The sequence below is a fragment of the Tachysurus fulvidraco genome, chromosome 10 (assembly GCF_022655615.1).
Source record: "Tachysurus fulvidraco isolate hzauxx_2018 chromosome 10, HZAU_PFXX_2.0, whole genome shotgun sequence".
NCBI classification, from domain to species: Eukaryota; Metazoa; Chordata; class Actinopteri; order Siluriformes; family Bagridae; genus Tachysurus; species Tachysurus fulvidraco.
The window spans coordinates 6,170,499-6,188,404 of record NC_062527.1 but is presented as its reverse complement, the minus strand read 5'-3'; the positions used below and the strand labels follow the sequence as shown (position 1 = coordinate 6,188,404).

Sequence of the window (17,906 nt, the reverse complement as noted above, 5' to 3'; positions counted from 1 at the left end):
GGATTTCAGACAGCACAGTGAGGTGAAATGCTGAACTAAATGCAGAGCTCTTGTGCTTCACTGAGAAGTCCTGTGAACAGCTTTCCATGCAAGCCATCCACCATCCACAGTGTGTTCCACTGCAAATACCAGTAGGAATATCAGTGGTGAAAAGTGATGACCTATTAAAAAAGTTGTAAAAAATGTAATATTGTTTATTTTTTATTATTGTCTAGTATTTATAGTCTTAACTATTCAAATATTTATATAATTAAATATTTTATCATTTTGTGGTTGTGGAGTGTAATTTTTTTCGTTTTTGTATCGGTGCCTCTTTCAGTCCGAAAACTGGAAAATTGGAGTGAAGTCATATGGCTTCAAGGCATGTTGGATCAATGGCATTGCTCTTGTGCTTATCATCGTTTCCTTCATAATCTTCATAGTGTTGATGGTGGTTTACACACAAGCGAGTCAAATTTATGTGGTTTTCAGACATAATTAAAGCCAAGAGATTGTGGTTATCCTCGAGTTCTTTTTTTTTCTTTCTTTTTTCTTACAGCATTGTGCATTGTGCTCTTTGTCTGATGTTTGTGCGATTCCCAGTCCTAGGGTAACTAGCAACAGTCCTTAATTTCCTCCATTTGTACACAATGTGACTTATTGTGAACTTGTGAACATTCAGGTTTTTAAAAATGCTGTTGTAGGCTATCTGTATAATATGTCTTATACTGTAGGTTAAAATGATGGGATCGAAGCATGGTTTACATTAATGAATTATTCTTGAAATAAACAGATATGTAAGTAACCAACTTAACCTTTCAGTTTAATCTTCTTTTGGAGGTTTTAATAGAGGTTTGCTTACTTTTTTCCAGCTTGCAATGTGAAGGATTACTCAATAATGTTTGAGAAAGAGCTGAAAACTCCTACTGTATGTGCATCATTTGTTTATTGAAATTTGTACTACAATTGTCCTTGTCTATAATTTGGATTAGATGAAGATCAAACCACATTTTAGGAGAAATCAATGCAAAATCCCTGGTAATCTCACAGGGTTCACAAAAGCATTAGTGAGGCACAGGAGATCTTCGACATCATCATTGGCAAACCATGTGTTCCTGGAGTTTGCTTTATGCAAAGGAGCAGTCATGCTGGAGCATGTTTGGTCCTTTGGGTTCCAGTAAATGGGAATTGTAATGTTACAACATACCACATATATTATGTATAATTTGACATTCGGATTGTTTACTTATGTAGACAGACAGTTGACGCATGCGCAATGCACGCGTGCGTACCTTGTCCTCGTTTTTTTTTGGGGGGGGGGGACCACTTTCAACGACAAATAAGAAAACGGGGCTGGCTCAAGGGCGGGGCTTAGTGAGCTTCAGGAACAAAAACAGTGTTAGAAACCCTGCAGCCCAAGAACGTTATCACAGATCAACATTTGGCGTTCCTTTGAGTTATAAGAAGGATGGCGGAAAACAGAGAAAAGGCTACGGATCAAATGAAAATATGGAAAGAAAGAAAAGGATCTCAGGTTTGCGTTTTAAATCTAATGCTAGTGTGAGCACCGTGGTGCAACAAATAATCGAGGCAAAGGTCGGACAGTTCGAGTTACTGTCACTGAGAATGTTTACTTAATGTCGATTACTCATGTCTTTATTTCTTAACAACTGAAGTTCTATGCAGTTATGCATTTGTTTAAAAAGTGATCAAACTGGTGCATTCGATTAGCCAGTAGCTCGTGGTAGTTAGCCTTCAAGTGTGTTAAAATAATAAACGTTATGTTTGTTAAACTTTAAATGTAAACGTGTACATCTGGATTGCAAAACACGTAGATCAGAACTGCGAAACTTGCAAAAAAAAAAACAAAACAACCAACCAGTCTAAAGTACTAAAAGCTGTTTTTTCTTTAGACTCGCCTGTTTAAATCCTCTAACGGGATTGGTTGCTTTTTATCAGAGATCCAGCCAATCAGAGAGTCAGCCTTACAGTTCACAAGCGGTCGCAGTTCTTCTTTACGTGTGTTGATTGGCTAACTGTTCGGTTATGTAATCGAGGCCGATGACCAAGGTCTTTCGAGGAATAAAGTCCCTTCCATTACAGAACAATAATTCTTAATTATGTTTTTAACGTCAACTAGATGATTTATTTTATTAGCACTGTGTTAGCCTGTATTGTAGACACTGCTATCAAAGTCTGGTTAATTATGACCCATAAAAAGTAATGACAACATTCAAACCAAGAGTGTTTTTATTTTATTTATGGAATAACCAAACTTCCAGACTAATTTTATGTTTGCATTTACGTCATTTAACAAATACAAGTGCTTTATATAAAATCCTAATGCTGCGGTGGCAAGGAAAAAGTGACCCAATATGAGTGGAGTTTGTCGAATAGTTAATTAAGGAAGAGTTGGTGGTATATTGTAGCCTCTGCAAATTGGTGGTGATCTCAAGAACAACTTTCTACTCTGAGTGTAGAGACTGTGTGTGGTTGTGTGTGAGAGGGAGAAAGAGAGACCAGCTCATAAGGCAGCATCTAGCTGAAGACAAACGATGTGCAGACGTGAGCCATGCCATTCTTTGCCAGATTCGGACTGCTGCCCACCAGTTCAGATGACAGGCTGAGCAAGGAGGACTTGCTGGTCAAGGAGAGCATGCTGATGGTGCCCAAACCATGTTCCTGCACCACAGAACTGGAACCATTTTATCCCTCACTACAAATGCATCAGAAATGAAATAAGTTTATGTGGTAAAATATAGCAGCAAAGTGAAAAGAAGCTACAAGAACATAGAACCAAGCCACTTCAATAGGAAAACCAGTACAACTCCACATTCATGCAAATGACCAATGACTGCAGCACATGTTTAGAAGCATCTCCAGTATCTTACCTCAGGGCTAGGTGGTGATCTTCCCGCTGTTTTAAATCTGTGTTAAGTAGTAGTTGTTACTCAGCTTGATTTGATGTAGACCTTCGTTGTATCTTGAGCGATGGTGGGTTGAGATGAGTTCCGCTGGGAACATGTACGGAGCAAGGAATCGAGTGCCGCCAGGACGGTTTTGGCTGGTGGCTGAGGGAACAAAGCAATGTAGTGATATAGGAGAACATAATCTTACAGTATGTATAGATGCTACTAGTGTTTTTGTTTCCTCACGTTACTCTCACCTGTGTATCCATTCTTGTCTTAGAAACCGGATCTGTTGACCACCGGAGCAGGTATTCCCATTGGCGATAAGCTAAATGTTCAGACGGCTGGACCCCGAGGGCCACTGCTGGTGCAGGATGTTGTTTTCACTGACGAGATGGCCCACTTTGACCGCGAGCGCATCCCTGAACGGGTGGTGCATGCTAAAGGAGCAGGTTTGTGCTCACGAATGCTCAAGTACAAGTCGACTGAATAAACTAGTCCATTGTTGTGTATGTAAATTTAAAGATTTACCATATATGGGGTTGTTCTCTGAAAATATCACTGTCATCAAGAGACTTTTCAGAACAGTCGATGGACCGGGAAGATTACGATATGTAAAATTGCACATTTTTTTATTGTCTATTTAAAAATAGTGTTGAATATAGCAACTAATAGAAAAAAATCAATAGTAGATTCATTTGGAATGTTTCTTGTTGTGAATTGTTTAATTCACTCTTCTTTCCTGTTATGTTTTAAGATTTGGGATTTGGGAAAATAATGCAGAATTTTAGCTATGTGTTACTTGTTAATATCCAAACACTGTATAAGACTGTTCCAACACACTGTGGTGGGCAATGTAGTTAAACACTGCATTGTTTATTTTCAACATGGGTCACTGAAAACGCAGGCTGTTTTATGATAATTTCACCTTACTGTTTAAAATGTTGTTCAACTAGTTGATTCACTGCAGACAGCAGTTTCTATGCTGTGTTTTTGAAGGTTAGAACATTGCATTACCCTCAGGAACACCTCCCATTCACTGCCATGGTTCTACTTGTAAGTCACAATGGAGTTAGTTGGGAAACACATGCAGAGAAACCTTTTTCAAACCGCTGCACTTGCTGCTAACTAAAGCGCTTGGCCAAAGTCTGTTTGGATGGCAGTAAGTGGGAGTTAACCCTGACCTACTAAAATAGTCCACACTTTAGCCCTAAAGGAATGACTCTAATCTTGTTTTTTTTGTTTTTGTTTTGGAAATTAAAAAGAGATCATCTTAAGCAGTGGCTGATCAGAGAAACGTGGAACTTGTGCAGTGGCTTTTTATTTTCTGATTGAAATGATGGTACAGCAGTTTGATACTTTTTCTTCTCTGCAGGTGCATTTGGCTATTTTGAGGTGACTCATGACATTACACGCTACTGCAAAGCCAAGGTGTTTGAATATGTTGGCAAGACGACTCCGGTCGCTGTGAGATTCTCTACTGTTGGTGAGACAAACTTCCTGTCTCCTCTCTATATCTCTACCATTCATTTAATATCATAAATCTGTAATAAATTATTACAGTCATTATTTGTTATTAGACTTCAGGGACGTACAACACATCCCTTGCTCTTCTTGCTTTGAAAGGAAGCGAGAGTCCTGTTTTATACTTGAGTATAAATGCTAAAGTATTTTTTGTGACACTAACAATCAATAATTATAGTGAAGTCAACCATGCTGTGTGGCTTTTAAATTATTATTATTATTATTATTGTTGTTGTTCCCAAAGGTCCTCTCCAGATATATCTAGGGTCTGATTTTAATTATTTAATTATTTATTTTTTTAAATAAAATTCTTTTTTTTTTAAATATTCTTTTCTCTTTTTTAAAGCAAGGGTGCCAATACTTGGTTGGTGCACCATATAGGTGTGGTTAAAGTCAGATTAAATACTTATTTTGGCAATATCACACTTAAACATTTCTGGATATGGAACCACCCCTTGTTCCAGCCTCAGTCTTTTACCCATGAACCACATCTTTGGGTCAAAACAAATCCACTTTAGCATAGACTTAGTGCTCATGGCATGCACCATGGTGCAGGAGTATGTTGTAGTCCCAGGAGCAGCAGTATTATTTCTTTCATCATACTTTAAAACAACATCCATGTTTCTAGCTGGTGAGTCTGGTTCAGCTGATACAGTCCGGGACCCTAGAGGTTTTGCAGTGAAGTTCTACACCGATGAGGGAAACTGGGACTTGACAGGCAATAACACACCTATCTTCTTTATCAGGGATGCTCTTCTGGTGAGAGAGATGCATACAGAGATAAGAATTTCTTGCACTATAATGTTTTCTGTGTGCTTACGGAGTTTTGTGTATTTGCGCATGCCTAGTTCCCGTCCTTCATCCACTCTCAGAAGCGGAATCCTCAGACTCACCTAAAGGACCCTGACATGGTGTGGGACTTTTGGAGCCTGCGTCCAGAGTCACTGCATCAGGTTTGTAAGAATTTGTTTGTAAGGTTTTTGTCGCCCCCTAGAGAAACCTTTGGGTTTGGTTATGTTTATTGCAGCACCTGCACAAGTGTTACCTTTTTCAGCTATGGCACCATGTTAGAATGAATCTACCTGCTTTTACACTATATGGCAAAAATTTTGTGGACACCTGACCAAACCACATGGGTTTAGTGAAGAGATTTAAGCTCACTTTTGATGTTATTATAAGCTCCACTCTTCTGGGAAGGCTTTCTGATGGGTGCTGAAACATGGCTGTGGGGATTAGTGATCATTCACCTAGAAGACCATTGAGGAGATCAGACACTGATGTTGTAAGTGTGAAGAGGAGAAGACTTGGGGTTCAGTTAGGTTGAGTTAGAATCAGGGCCCTATGCGGGACACTTGACTTCTTTTACACCAATTCTGTACACCATGTCTTCATGGAGCTCTGTGCTTTTGTGTAGGTTTGGGCTTCTTAATTCCAGTGAATAGAATTTGTAATATTACATTCAGAACATTAGGAAAAAAGTTTATTTACAAAGCATTCCGACAGTATGATGCTGCCACCACCATGCTTTAATGTTGGGATGGAATTGTCTGGTACATGAGCAGTGCCTGGGACTTTGCATTAATTTCATAGACAAAAAAAAAAGTGTTGTCTGTGACCACGACAGTTTTATAAAGTTCTCTTAGACCATGACCTACTAAACCAGTATAAAGATATTCTTGAAAGAAACTGCAATTCTTTATAATTCTGGAGTGTCATGAAGATGATCTCCACAATTCTACAAGAGCTCAGACATGAAATATTATCAGCCCTGAAGCTTTGTAAAGACAAACGTGTGCCTTTCTGAATTATGTACCATCAGCCAGTTAGCTTTAACTAAGTCGAAGAAGCAAGTGTCATGGCAAAAGTTCAGGGCACGTATTCATAAAGATTCTTAGTGTAAAGTGTTGCTCCTAGTGATGCCCACTTTTCTAGAATTATGATTCCCCTTAGAGCAGATACTACTAAAGATTATGCAAGTTATTCCTAAGGTCAAAAAGTGTTAGGAGTAGTGAGGAGGACTTTTAAGAGGTTTAAGAGGTTCTTCAGCAGAGGAGAAAATGGGCAAAAGGTGAAGATGGAGAAAAAATTTATTGTATACAATATTTAATAATGATAGTGAGTTAATAAGATGCTACAGATAGGTATGGATTATTTATGTGGCCAATCTTATTAGAGTTAACAGAAGTGTGTGTGTGTGTGTGTGTGTGTGTGTGTGTGTATGTATATATATATATGTATGTGTGTGTGTGTGTGTGTGTGTGTGTATGTATATATATGTGTATATATATATATATATATAATATTCTGCTGCTATGGCATCTATAGATTTACTAACATCTCCGAAATAGAGCCAAAATTATATAAATTCTGCCACTAATATAACTGCAAATATAACAAATGAAGGGAAAATGGTCCATGTTTCTGAATATTCTCATTAAATACACTGTGTCCATCTAATACACACATCTCAGGTTTTTCTTTTCTTCTTTCTCTCTTTCTGCCTTTCTTGCAGGTGTCGTTCCTCTTCAGTGATCGTGGATTGCCTGACGGATATCGCCACATGAATGGCTACGGATCCCACACCTTCAAGCTGATAAACTCTGAAGGCAACCCTGTCTACTGCAAATTCCACTACAAGGTGTGTGTGGTTGTGTTTGAGCTTGTTTGTTTCTGTCCTTAGTCCTGTGTGTGTGACACTGTCTCTTCCTGTCAGACTGATCAAGGCATTAAGAATCTGACCGTAGAGGAGGCAGACCGTTTAGCCGCTACTGATCCTGACTACGCCATCCGTGACCTGTACAACGCCATCGCCAATGGCAACTTCCCCTCCTGGACCTTCTACATCCAGGTCATGACCTTTGAGCAGGCAGAGAAATACCCATGGAACCCATTTGATCTGACCAAGGTGCCTAAACCTCTTCTCCAGTAGCCATGTTATACTTATGGTTGTGATTATTATACCATGAAGGACCATGAGATGATGTATACTAATAATAACAATGAGTGGTTTTCTCCTTCGATGCTCAGGTTTGGTCCCATAATGACTACCCCCTGATTCCAGTCGGACGCTTCGTGTTGAATAAAAACCCTGTTAACTATTTTGCTGAGGTGGAACAACTTGCATTTGACCCCAGTAACATGCCGCCAGGTATTGAGCCAAGTCCGGACAAGATGCTACAGGTAAAACGTCACACTCTCGCATCACTCTTTTATTTATTTAAGCTGATGCTAGATGTATACTACAGACGGTGTGTTATATAGCCGTGTAGATTACTCACTCATCTGATGACCACAATACCAAATAAGGAAAAGCCCTGTTTGATTTGGTTACACTCTGTTTAGTAGATATAACCGGAGCAGCCTGAACCATTGTGGGGGTTTTTGTTTTTGTGGCTGTTTTTGGAGGCAAAGACAATAAACCTTTTGTATTTTTGTCCATTTTTTTGTGTCAGAGCTGTTGTTGAAACATCATCTTGAGGAATGCTGGGTTTCTGTTTTTTTTTGTTTTGTTTTGTTTTTTTTTATTCATATAAATAGGATCCTAGTCTTATATGACTAGAAATAACTCAGAGTTTTGCCAGAAAGGTTGCCGACTTTACAATAAGAATAAATTCAAAGTGACTCCTACTACTGAGTCCTTGCCACTGGGATCTACATTTAAGACAAGGCATCGTTACAAAAAGCAGCTTCAGATTTAACTTTACCTTAATTATTATATACATTTCCAGTTATTTAATCAACCAATCACGTGGCAGAGCAGCACAACGCAAAACATCATACAGATACAGGTCGAGAGTTTCACAAGTGCTTATATCAGTTTGTAGAATTATGAGCACAAATCCAGCTAGCTTTTAATGGCATGTAAATTCAAAGCCACTATCTCTGTGAACTGTGCCGTTTTTCTAAATAGCTGTGGTTGTCCAGAAGTTTCAAAGCAGCTGGGGGACCTATTCAGCACCTATTTGTTTTGGAAACCACACGCAGAAAGCCGTGGTAATGCATCTATTTGAGGACGACAGGAAATCTGATATACGAGACCAACATATGACCAGAGTTGTGTTTATCACTCAACTTTTTGTATATTCTAAATAGCCCAGATGTTTATGCATTATTCTCGGCATCACTGTGACATCAAAAAAACTGTTTCTTCTGATATTATAAATGTGTGTTTCCGAATAATCAAGCAGTAAGAATTACTTATCTACTAATAAACAAAACATTCTGTTATCAAGAAGTAGGATGAATTTGCATATATCATATTTACCATTTCTGTGCATTTAACTCGTATATTCTTAATGTACAGAGCTTTTTACTTAATTACCCGAGCTTCAGGATGTAAAATACAGTATGTAATGCTAGAGACAAATTTGTGCAAAATCTAATTAAAATATATATCAAATATATTCGTATAGCACAGAGTTTAAAAAAGCACTTATTTAAATAGGGAGTTAGTGAAAATTAAGAGCATCAAAAAATCTAGAGAGCTAAGTTTCTTATTTTAAGAAATAAGATATTCAAGATATTTAACTGTGATTTACATCCATTTTTTTTAAAATATAAAAATTAGGTGTAAATTGACTCTGTATAAAAGGGTTAGCTGAAAAAAACATGTCTCTTTCCTCATACCCTATGTCTTTGCTGTGTTTATAATCTCAATCTTGTGCTGTTCTGTTCAGGGTCGTCTCTTCTCTTACCCCGACACCCACCGCCATCGGCTTGGAGCCAATTACCTCCAGCTGCCTGTTAACTGCCCTTATCGTGCCCGTGTGGCCAACTACCAGAGAGATGGACCCATGTGCTTTACTGACAACCATGGTGAGAAATTCTCACCGTACATACTGAACACACACTTGACATCATGTCTTGGCTGCACACCTGGACAGATGTTCAAACTCAAGACCTCTTGAACACTTCACAGTTTCAGTTCCATTCGACACAACTGATAAGAGTATTTTTTTGTGTGTGTTTGTTTGTTTGTTTTTACAGCGGGAACCCCAAACTACTACCCCAACAGCTTCAGTGCCCCAGATTGTCAGCCATGCTTTATGGAGTCCAAGTTTATTACCTCTCCTGATGTCGGACGCTACAACAGCTCGGACGAGGATAACGTGACTCAGGTACCAGCGCGTCATGTGGACCAGTGATCTCATGGAGGATCGGCATGTGGCATAGTCTAACCCTGTACGTATGTGTGGAATTGAACCTGTGGTGCTCTTCTGTTCTCCTGTAGGTTTGCACTTTCTTCACCAAGGTCCTGAACGAGGCAGAACGTGAGCGTTTGTGCCAAAACATGGCAGGGCATCTGAAAGGAGCTCAGCTCTTCATTCAGAAACGCATGGTACATTCATTTTTCCTTTTTTTTTTTTTTATTTGTTCTACTCCTCTCAGACTTTCCTACAGTTTTAGAACACTGTCTCTCTGTCTTTCTCCCTCGTCTTCACAGGTCAAGAATCTGATGGAGGTGCACCAGGATTACGGCTCTCGTGTTCAGGCGCTGCTCGACGAGTACAACGCAGAGGGCAAAAAGGTAAAGCTTCATACTGACAAAATGCATCAGTGACCAGATACACTTCTGCCTACAGGAGATAAACACTGCTTTTTTGCATCTCTATTTGTTTTCCAGAACTCCGTCCATGTGTATACACAAGGAGGTTCGTCTTCTGTCACTTCAAAGATATGACGTGTGGAAATTCTCTCTTGTTGCATTTAAAATTGTGCCTCTCACCTAACCAGAGCACTTGATCTTTCTTATATCATTTAAGCTTCAAGACTAAGTATTACTAGTGTAGCTGGATAGTTATGAGCTCTTTGTTGAGAAGATTAAAAAACAAAAAACAAACAAAAAAAAAAACCACTAACCATGCACTAATCATAGTTCAGCAGTCCGATGTCTTTTGATACAAGTCTTTTGGTACACCAGAAAAAAAATCGTCTCCGAGACGTGAGACAACTCGTGAACATTTTTCCAGTGTCCAGCTTCAGTATCTTATTTTAGCTCAGATCATGCAAACTTTGGTGTAAGTCCCATTTCTCAAGTGGTGTTTCTGTTATATACAAATATAATTAAATAAATTCTTTTATTTTTCTCTCCTGGGTCTTTCTGCAAGTACAGATTCCGTTAAAAAAAAAGTTCCTCAGTTTATTTCCAGGTTATCAGGATAAACCTTTTTTTTTTTTATCAGTGTTTCTAGTCAAAGTGATCGTTCTTGTGTTATTTCTAGTATGTTCTGGTAAACGATCCTCAGTTCCAGCAACAAAATCCATTAATTACTTGTGTACTTTGTGATCACTGCACAAAAATTCAGGGTTTATTGTTTTGAAAGATTTTGTTCTACTTATTATGTCCCGTTACATACATCTACACTGCTTGTGAGGTTGATGTGGCTAATCCTTTGGTCCGGTGGTTTCATTGTTTATCTGCTTTGCTGTTGCGGCACGGCCGTTACCGTTTAGCGTTTAAGTTAAAAACACTTTTATCTAAACATCGTGTGAATGACCATTCTGTAATGACGAGCTTGATTTTTATTTTTATTTTTCATGTCCTCAGTAACTAGACACACCCTAGAAGTGTATCTTCTGTAATATTACCATGTTATATCACTGGAATTGTGTTACAACAATGTACAACATGCACTAAGGGTGTATCTATCTGATGCTGACATTAACTAGATATTTTAACAGCTAAGACATTGGATTTATTGATAAAGCAACTAGAGTTTCAGAGTTTAAAAACAGAATTAAGATCAGAACAGTGTGATTGTGCTTTAAAAAAATGTGAAGAAAAACACTGAACCGTTTTGATTGCCCTGTATTCTATTATCTCAGAGTCTTTCTCTTGCTAATGCCTGTAGAAGTTATGCTGTGTGTCTTCTGTAACGGAATAAATCAATAAATCCTAATTTGCTATGCAATAAATTTGATGTTCTAGTCATTATGATCTCTGGTTAAAGATTAAGATCTTCTCTGGTTTAATTGTTTCTTCAAATCTCAAATAGTTATAATAATATAGAATTACAATAGATTACCTACTCTGTTACACTCTGGAAATTTCCATTGCAAGTGCTACCTGGTAATTAGGACACTGAAAATGAAGTTTGTGAAATGTTTGTGGTTTTCATACATTCAAGCCTGTACAGATACACCTATAATTCACTGGAAACAATGTGGTTAGTCTATATAAAGGACGACGTGCCCACTTACACTTGGTATAGCCTGAAAGCTCTGAAACAGCACAGTGAAGTTTGATACTGAGCAAGATGCAGAGCCCCATGGTTCCTCTGAACGCTCCTCTAGGTGATGGAGGAGGAGCAAGGACAGTCGTTGTGTCCATGCCAGAGCATCCACCTGATTATGCAGCTTGGTCTGTTTGTTCCATGTCCTATGGTAACCCATGCTGTCTGGGCCTGATCGCCTTGATTTTCTCCATGAAGGTGAGTCATGGAATAATAACATGGAATTTAGAAGGTGAATTCTATTGACGTAAAAAAAAAAAAAAAAATCCCTGATTTTTATACTAAAGATCAAGGCAGAAATAAAAAAGTATTATTTTAAGATCGCCCTCTCAGACATAAGTAGACAAAACTAAATGCTTGCTTACTAGTAGTTAATATTTTGGCAGCATTGTTTTCAAATAATTAATTCAAGTCATTCTGGTTCATACCAAGGAGTCAAACCATTTAATACAATTCACCAAAAAGATTCATTTAAATTCTTTTTCTTTTCACTGTGTGTCTTATTTGATATTATGAGTAAGTTATTGGTTTATTTACTTAATACATTCATTTAAAAATGCTCTCAAGAAACAAAAATAAGTATTTGTTCATTGAAATTGTCTGTTAAATCCAAGGTCTGCTGAATTTATTTTCAGGAATGACATTTGTCAGTGCAGGCTAGTTTAGAATGGAAACTGTCACAAATGAGGATATGAATATAATTAAAATAATATTATATGTGTCATTTACGTGTGTAGTTAAAATGATATTATACAAGCATGAAGTTTTCAATGCTAAAATAACAATACTACAATAACATTTAAATAAAAGCCATGCTTCATCTTTACACATTAATTTATTGCGAATTGACTGACTAAGGTGTAGGGATGTGAAAGAGAAATTATTCAAACTTATATGGTGTCAGCAAACAGAGGACGGGTTCCTGTTAAAGTTGCTTCATCTTGTAATTTTAAGGAGTTTTTCTGTCACTTCTGGCCTGTTCGATAAATATAGATAAATAATTTCAGTAAAGCTGCTTTGTGATGTACATTACAAAAGCCTTATATAAATAAATTAAATTAAAACACTACCCGTGGTGAAGATAAGAAACTGTGTATTCTTTTAATATATCTCTTTGTTTTTTATTATGACTGGAAAGAGAAACCTCAGAATAACTAAGTACAGAATAATCATTGACTTCCTTTGTAAGTATTATTCACTCAACATTTGGCAGACACCCTTATCCAGAGCTTATATTATCTCATTTTTATACAACTGAGCAATTGAGGGTTAAGGACCTTGCATAGGGGCCCAACACTGGCAGCTTGGTGGACCTTGGATCGATCTCACAACCTTATGATTGGTAGCCCTACACCTTAACACCTAGGCTACCACATGCCCACAACTCAACTGTTCACAACTTAAAACAAATGTTCATTAAAAGCTTTTGTGGAGTCGCTTTTTCTTTTTCTTCTTCCTTGTTGTTGTTATTCTTGTTTAATTATTTGCTCTTAAATAAGTATGTTGTAAAACTAATAATTTGCCAAAGTCTTTTTGATGGTTAAAAACAGACCTAATATTAGCTTATACATAAATGACGCCTAGGCAGTCGACCTTTGTGAGCATTAGTTTGTGTAATCTATAAAAGTGTGAGCACCAGAAAAAAGGATCAAGGCCTTGACTGGCACTTCATGTCTGTAAATTATTTATTTTGTTCTTGTGGTGTTTTTCAGTCAAGAGACCAGAAAATGGTGGGAAACATGACTACAGCGAAGAATTATGGCTCCACAGCATGTTGTCTCAACGGCTTTGCTCTCGGGCTTTCCATCGTTTATGTCATCATCATCATAGTGATTGTTTTCACTTATAGTGTATAACAACAGAGAATTACGTGCTGTTAAAGTCAATTTGCAGAAAACAAAATACTCATATATTTCTAAATGTAGGAACAAAATATTGTCACCAATGAATTTATTGACTACTGTTGTTTATTTAATTATGTTAAAACACATTTAAATTGTATGAACTGTAATATCAGGAAATACTGTTCCTAGACACAGTGAAATAAACTGCAGTGTCCATTTGGATTCTTATATATTCCAAGTGCAGATACAAACTTGAATCAAATCACATTCATAACATTGCTTCCATGTAGATAAAACAACAATATTCTATAACATCTCAAAAAGCAGATAGGACAGATATGAGGCTTTATTTGTTACAGTAATCTGGTAAACCACAAGTATGTAACCCAATAATCCCACCAGGAAAGCTTGAATGATGGCTCAAATGAGCATTGATAGAAGATCAGTGAGTGTTACATGCAAAGTCTAGTATGTTTATGTGTGAATACTTGGATGACGTGTGCGATCATCACTGTCGTCGGGTGAGAGGTGGAGCTTGGAAGCCACGCCAAGAAAGCCAGAGAATGTGGGAATAAAAAAGCAAACGAGAGATTTATTATTTTATTGAGCTTTCTCTACCTCATTAGGAGCATTTAGCAAAACGTTACATTTGTGTGATGTTTTACAGTGTGATGTTTTGCTTTTTCCAATACCCAAATTTTTTACAAAAAATACAACAAATTATATTATAAACCTTTACTAATTTTAGCAAGGCTTTATATTCAGGAGGCAAAGGTAACTAAAAAACCCTAATATATTAAATTCTGTATATAAAATATTTACAGAATATTCTGTATATATATATATATATATATATATATATATATATATATATATATATATATATAGTATACAAACACTCATTCTGTAATTTATTTTTGCAAAATGCTGTAAAAAGATAGCTTTGAAACCCTTTCAGACATAAGCAGACAAAACAAAATACTTAGGAAAAAGTTGACAAATATTCAACATATTCGAATATACAAGAATAAAAAATGAAAGGATTTAGTAATTTTGCAATGTCTTGTAACTTCAATTAAATAAGGTAGAAGGCAGAAGAGTTTAGAATTGGTCATTCTGATTCATTTCAGTGAGTCAAATCATTTTATAAAATTTGTTCACTGATTGGTTCACTGTGTGACATTATATATTATGAGTATGAGTTTATTTACTTAATGCATTCATGTTAAAACATACTCAAGAGACAAATATTATTTTTTATTCATTAAAATAGTCCAGTCCACACAGAGAAATTCTGCTAAATGTCTTTTCAAAAATGACATTTCATTCAGACATTTCAACAAATAAGGCTTCTCTTAGTGATTCACACTTTGATTCAATCACACAATGTTCATCCAGTTCGTTCATGAAGAACAATTACCAGTTGGTTCTAAATCAGTATGTCAGACTTTAAGTACAGGAGTGAACCCCAAATGTTGCAATTGTGGCATTTATTGCAGAAGTAGGAAACTGGTCTAAAAAGAGGAATAGATTAATGCATGTAGGATGTACCAATGGTAGATAATACCATATGTTGAAAGTGAGACATTTTGAAATGCCGTGCCAAATATTGGCTCATTTTGGATTTCATGAGAGCTACACATTCCAAAAAAGTTGGGACAGGTAGCAATAAGAGGCTGGAAAAGTTAAATGTACATATAAGGAACAGCTGGAGGACCAAATTGCAAATTATTAGGTCAACTGGCAACATGATTGGGTATAAAAAGAGCCTCTCGGAGTCTCTCAGAAGTCAAGATGGGCAGAGGATCACCAATTCCACCAATGCTAAAAATTGTTGTGAAAAATAGTGGAGCAATATCAGAAAGGAGTTTCTTAGAGAAAAATTGCAAAGAGTGTGAAGTTATCAAAATCTACAGTGCATAATATCATCCAAAGATTCAGAGAATCTGGAACAATCTCTGTGGATAAGGGTCAAGGCCGGAAAACCATACTGAATGCCTGTGATCTTTGGGCCCTTAGACGGCACAGCATCACATACAGGAATGCAACTGTAATGGAAATCTTAACATGGGCTCAGGAATGCTTCCAGAAAACATTGTCGGAGAACACAATACACCGTGCCATTCGCCGTTGCCGGCTTAAGCTCAATAGGTCAAAAGAAGACATATCTAAACATTATCCAGAAGCGCAGCCATTTTCTCTGGGCCAACGCTCATTTAAAATTGACTGTGGCAAAGTGGAAAACTATTCTGTGGTCCAACGAATCAAAATTTGTTCTTTTTGGAAAACTGGGATGCCATGTCATCCGGACTAAAGAGAACAAGGACAACCAAAATTGTTATCAGCGCTCAGTTCAGAAGCCTGCATCTCTGAAGGTATGGGGTTGCATGAGTGCGTGTGGCATGGGCATTACACATCTGGAAAGGCACCATCAATGCTGAAAGTATATCCAAGTTCTAGAACTATATTATGCTCCCATCCAGACGTTGTCTCTTTCAGAGAAGACCTTGCATTTTCCAACATGAGAAAGCCAGAATGCCAGACCACATACTGCAATTACAACATCATGGCTGCGTAGAAGAAGGATCCGAGTACTGAAATGGCCAGCCTGCCTCCAGATCTTTCACCCATAGAAAACATTTGGCGCATCATAAAGAGGAAGATGCGACAAAGAAGATCTAAGACAGTTGAGCAACTAAAAGCCTGTATTAGACAAGAATGGGGCAACATTCCTATATCTACTGTAAACTTGAGCAACTTGTCTCCTCAGTCCCCAGACATTTGCAGACTGTTATAAAAAGAAGAGGGGATGCCACACAGTGGTAAACATTGCCTTGTCCCAACTTTTTTTGAGATGTGTTGATGCCATGAAATTTAAACTTATTTTCCCCTCATTATACATTCAACTTAATTACATTTTCTCAGTTACAGAATACAGTTGTATTCTGAATAAAATATTGAAATTTGAAACTTCCACATCATTGCATTCTGTTTTTATTCAAAATTTGTACAGTGTCCCAATTTTTTTGAAATCAGGTTTGTAGTTTATTATAGTCTCCTCTCTTCTATTTTATTGACAGACATTAAAAACAAAAATGTAAAGAAATAAAGGATCAAAAGTGATGGAGAACCCATCTGTTGGTTACTTCAGCCATCAGCAAGTTTTCAGAGAAGATCAGGAGGTACTTACCCTCAAGTATTGTAGCCAGCACCTTTAGACAGTATCTGCCATATTCTGTAAAATAATGTGCATGAAGCCAAAATCTTTGGACTCTAGGTAGTTTTCCACAAAGTAGAGGTAGCTAAAATATATTAAATTCTGTATATAAAATATTTATATAAATAAATTCATTCACTGATTGGTCCACTGTGTGACATTAGATATTATGAGTCAGTTGTTTTAAGTAAATAAGTAAACATTCATTTTTTTATTCATTAAAATTGTCCAGTCCACACAGAGAAGGTCTGCTAAATTTCTTTTCAAAAATGACATTCCATTCAGACATTTCAACAAATAAGTCTTGTCTTAGTGACTCACACTTTGATTCAATCACACAATGTTCATCCAGTTTGTTCATGAAGAACAATTACCAGTTGGTTAAGAGTCAGTATGTCTACCACTCGTTCAGACTTTAAGTACAGTTCATATTTGTTTAAAACATCCAACCAATGAAGTATTCATTCAAAGCCCAAACTCTTCTTTTTAAACTGTGATTATCCTTCGTGTACAGATGAAAAACCGTTCCAAAGTGTGAAATTCACTCCATGGCATCTCTTAGCCCCATTTGACTCACTCACTCATTTTCTACCAACTACCTCGGGTCACGGGGAGCCTGTGCCTATCTCAGGCGTCATCGGGCATCAAGGCAGGATACACCCTGGACGGAGTGCCAACCCATCGCAGGGCACACACACACACTCTCATTCACTCACACAATCACACACTACGGACAATTTTCCAGCGATGCCAATCAACCTACCATGCATGTCTTAGGACCGGGGGAGGAAACCGGAGTACCCGGAGGAAACCCCCGAGGCACGGGGAGAACATGCAAACTGCACACACAAGGCGGAGTAGCCCCATTTCACCTGTTGTTAAACCACCAACTCTATGAACGACTTGCCTCGTTTGAGTCCCAGTTCAATCAAACAATGCACAAAATATAGTATGAAGTTCTTACAATGATGCACCATTAGATGGCATGTTATCTTGCTTGTTTAGACGGCTATTAAAGCTTCCCAAGAGGAATATCAGTGCAGTTCTTACTGAGCTACATGCTGTTATATAACCCTTTATGTAGCCCCTCTTACTAGATACAGCTACATTACATGCCAGTAGACTGTATACCCAAATCTCTATCAATCTATTGAACAGAATCTTCATAACTAAAGATTTTGAACTAAAGAAAAACCATTCA

General features: G+C 37.4%; 2 protein-coding genes across 2 annotated transcripts; both read left to right on the top strand.

The window, feature by feature from the left end:
- Nucleotides 1-1,354: 1,354 nt before the first annotated feature.
- On the top strand, nucleotides 1,355-11,327 carry cat (catalase). Its single transcript, XM_027163801.2, has 13 exons — nucleotides 1,355-1,513; nucleotides 3,169-3,340; nucleotides 4,264-4,374; nucleotides 5,041-5,171; nucleotides 5,261-5,365; nucleotides 6,925-7,050; nucleotides 7,126-7,317; nucleotides 7,440-7,592; nucleotides 9,089-9,227; nucleotides 9,399-9,529; nucleotides 9,643-9,750; nucleotides 9,856-9,939; nucleotides 10,036-11,327. The coding sequence occupies exons 1-13, from the start codon at nucleotides 1,448-1,450 to the stop codon at nucleotides 10,090-10,092; spliced, it is 1,575 nt and encodes a 524-aa protein (XP_027019602.1). The 5' UTR covers nucleotides 1,355-1,447; the 3' UTR covers nucleotides 10,093-11,327.
- A 266-nt stretch (nucleotides 11,328-11,593) lies between these two features.
- Nucleotides 11,594-13,704, top strand: LOC113653919 (interferon-induced transmembrane protein 3-like). Its single transcript, XM_027163806.2, has 2 exons — nucleotides 11,594-11,842; nucleotides 13,357-13,704. The coding sequence occupies exons 1-2, from the start codon at nucleotides 11,669-11,671 to the stop codon at nucleotides 13,498-13,500; spliced, it is 318 nt and encodes a 105-aa protein (XP_027019607.1). The 5' UTR covers nucleotides 11,594-11,668; the 3' UTR covers nucleotides 13,501-13,704.
- The last annotated feature ends 4,202 nt before the right edge of the window (nucleotides 13,705-17,906 follow it).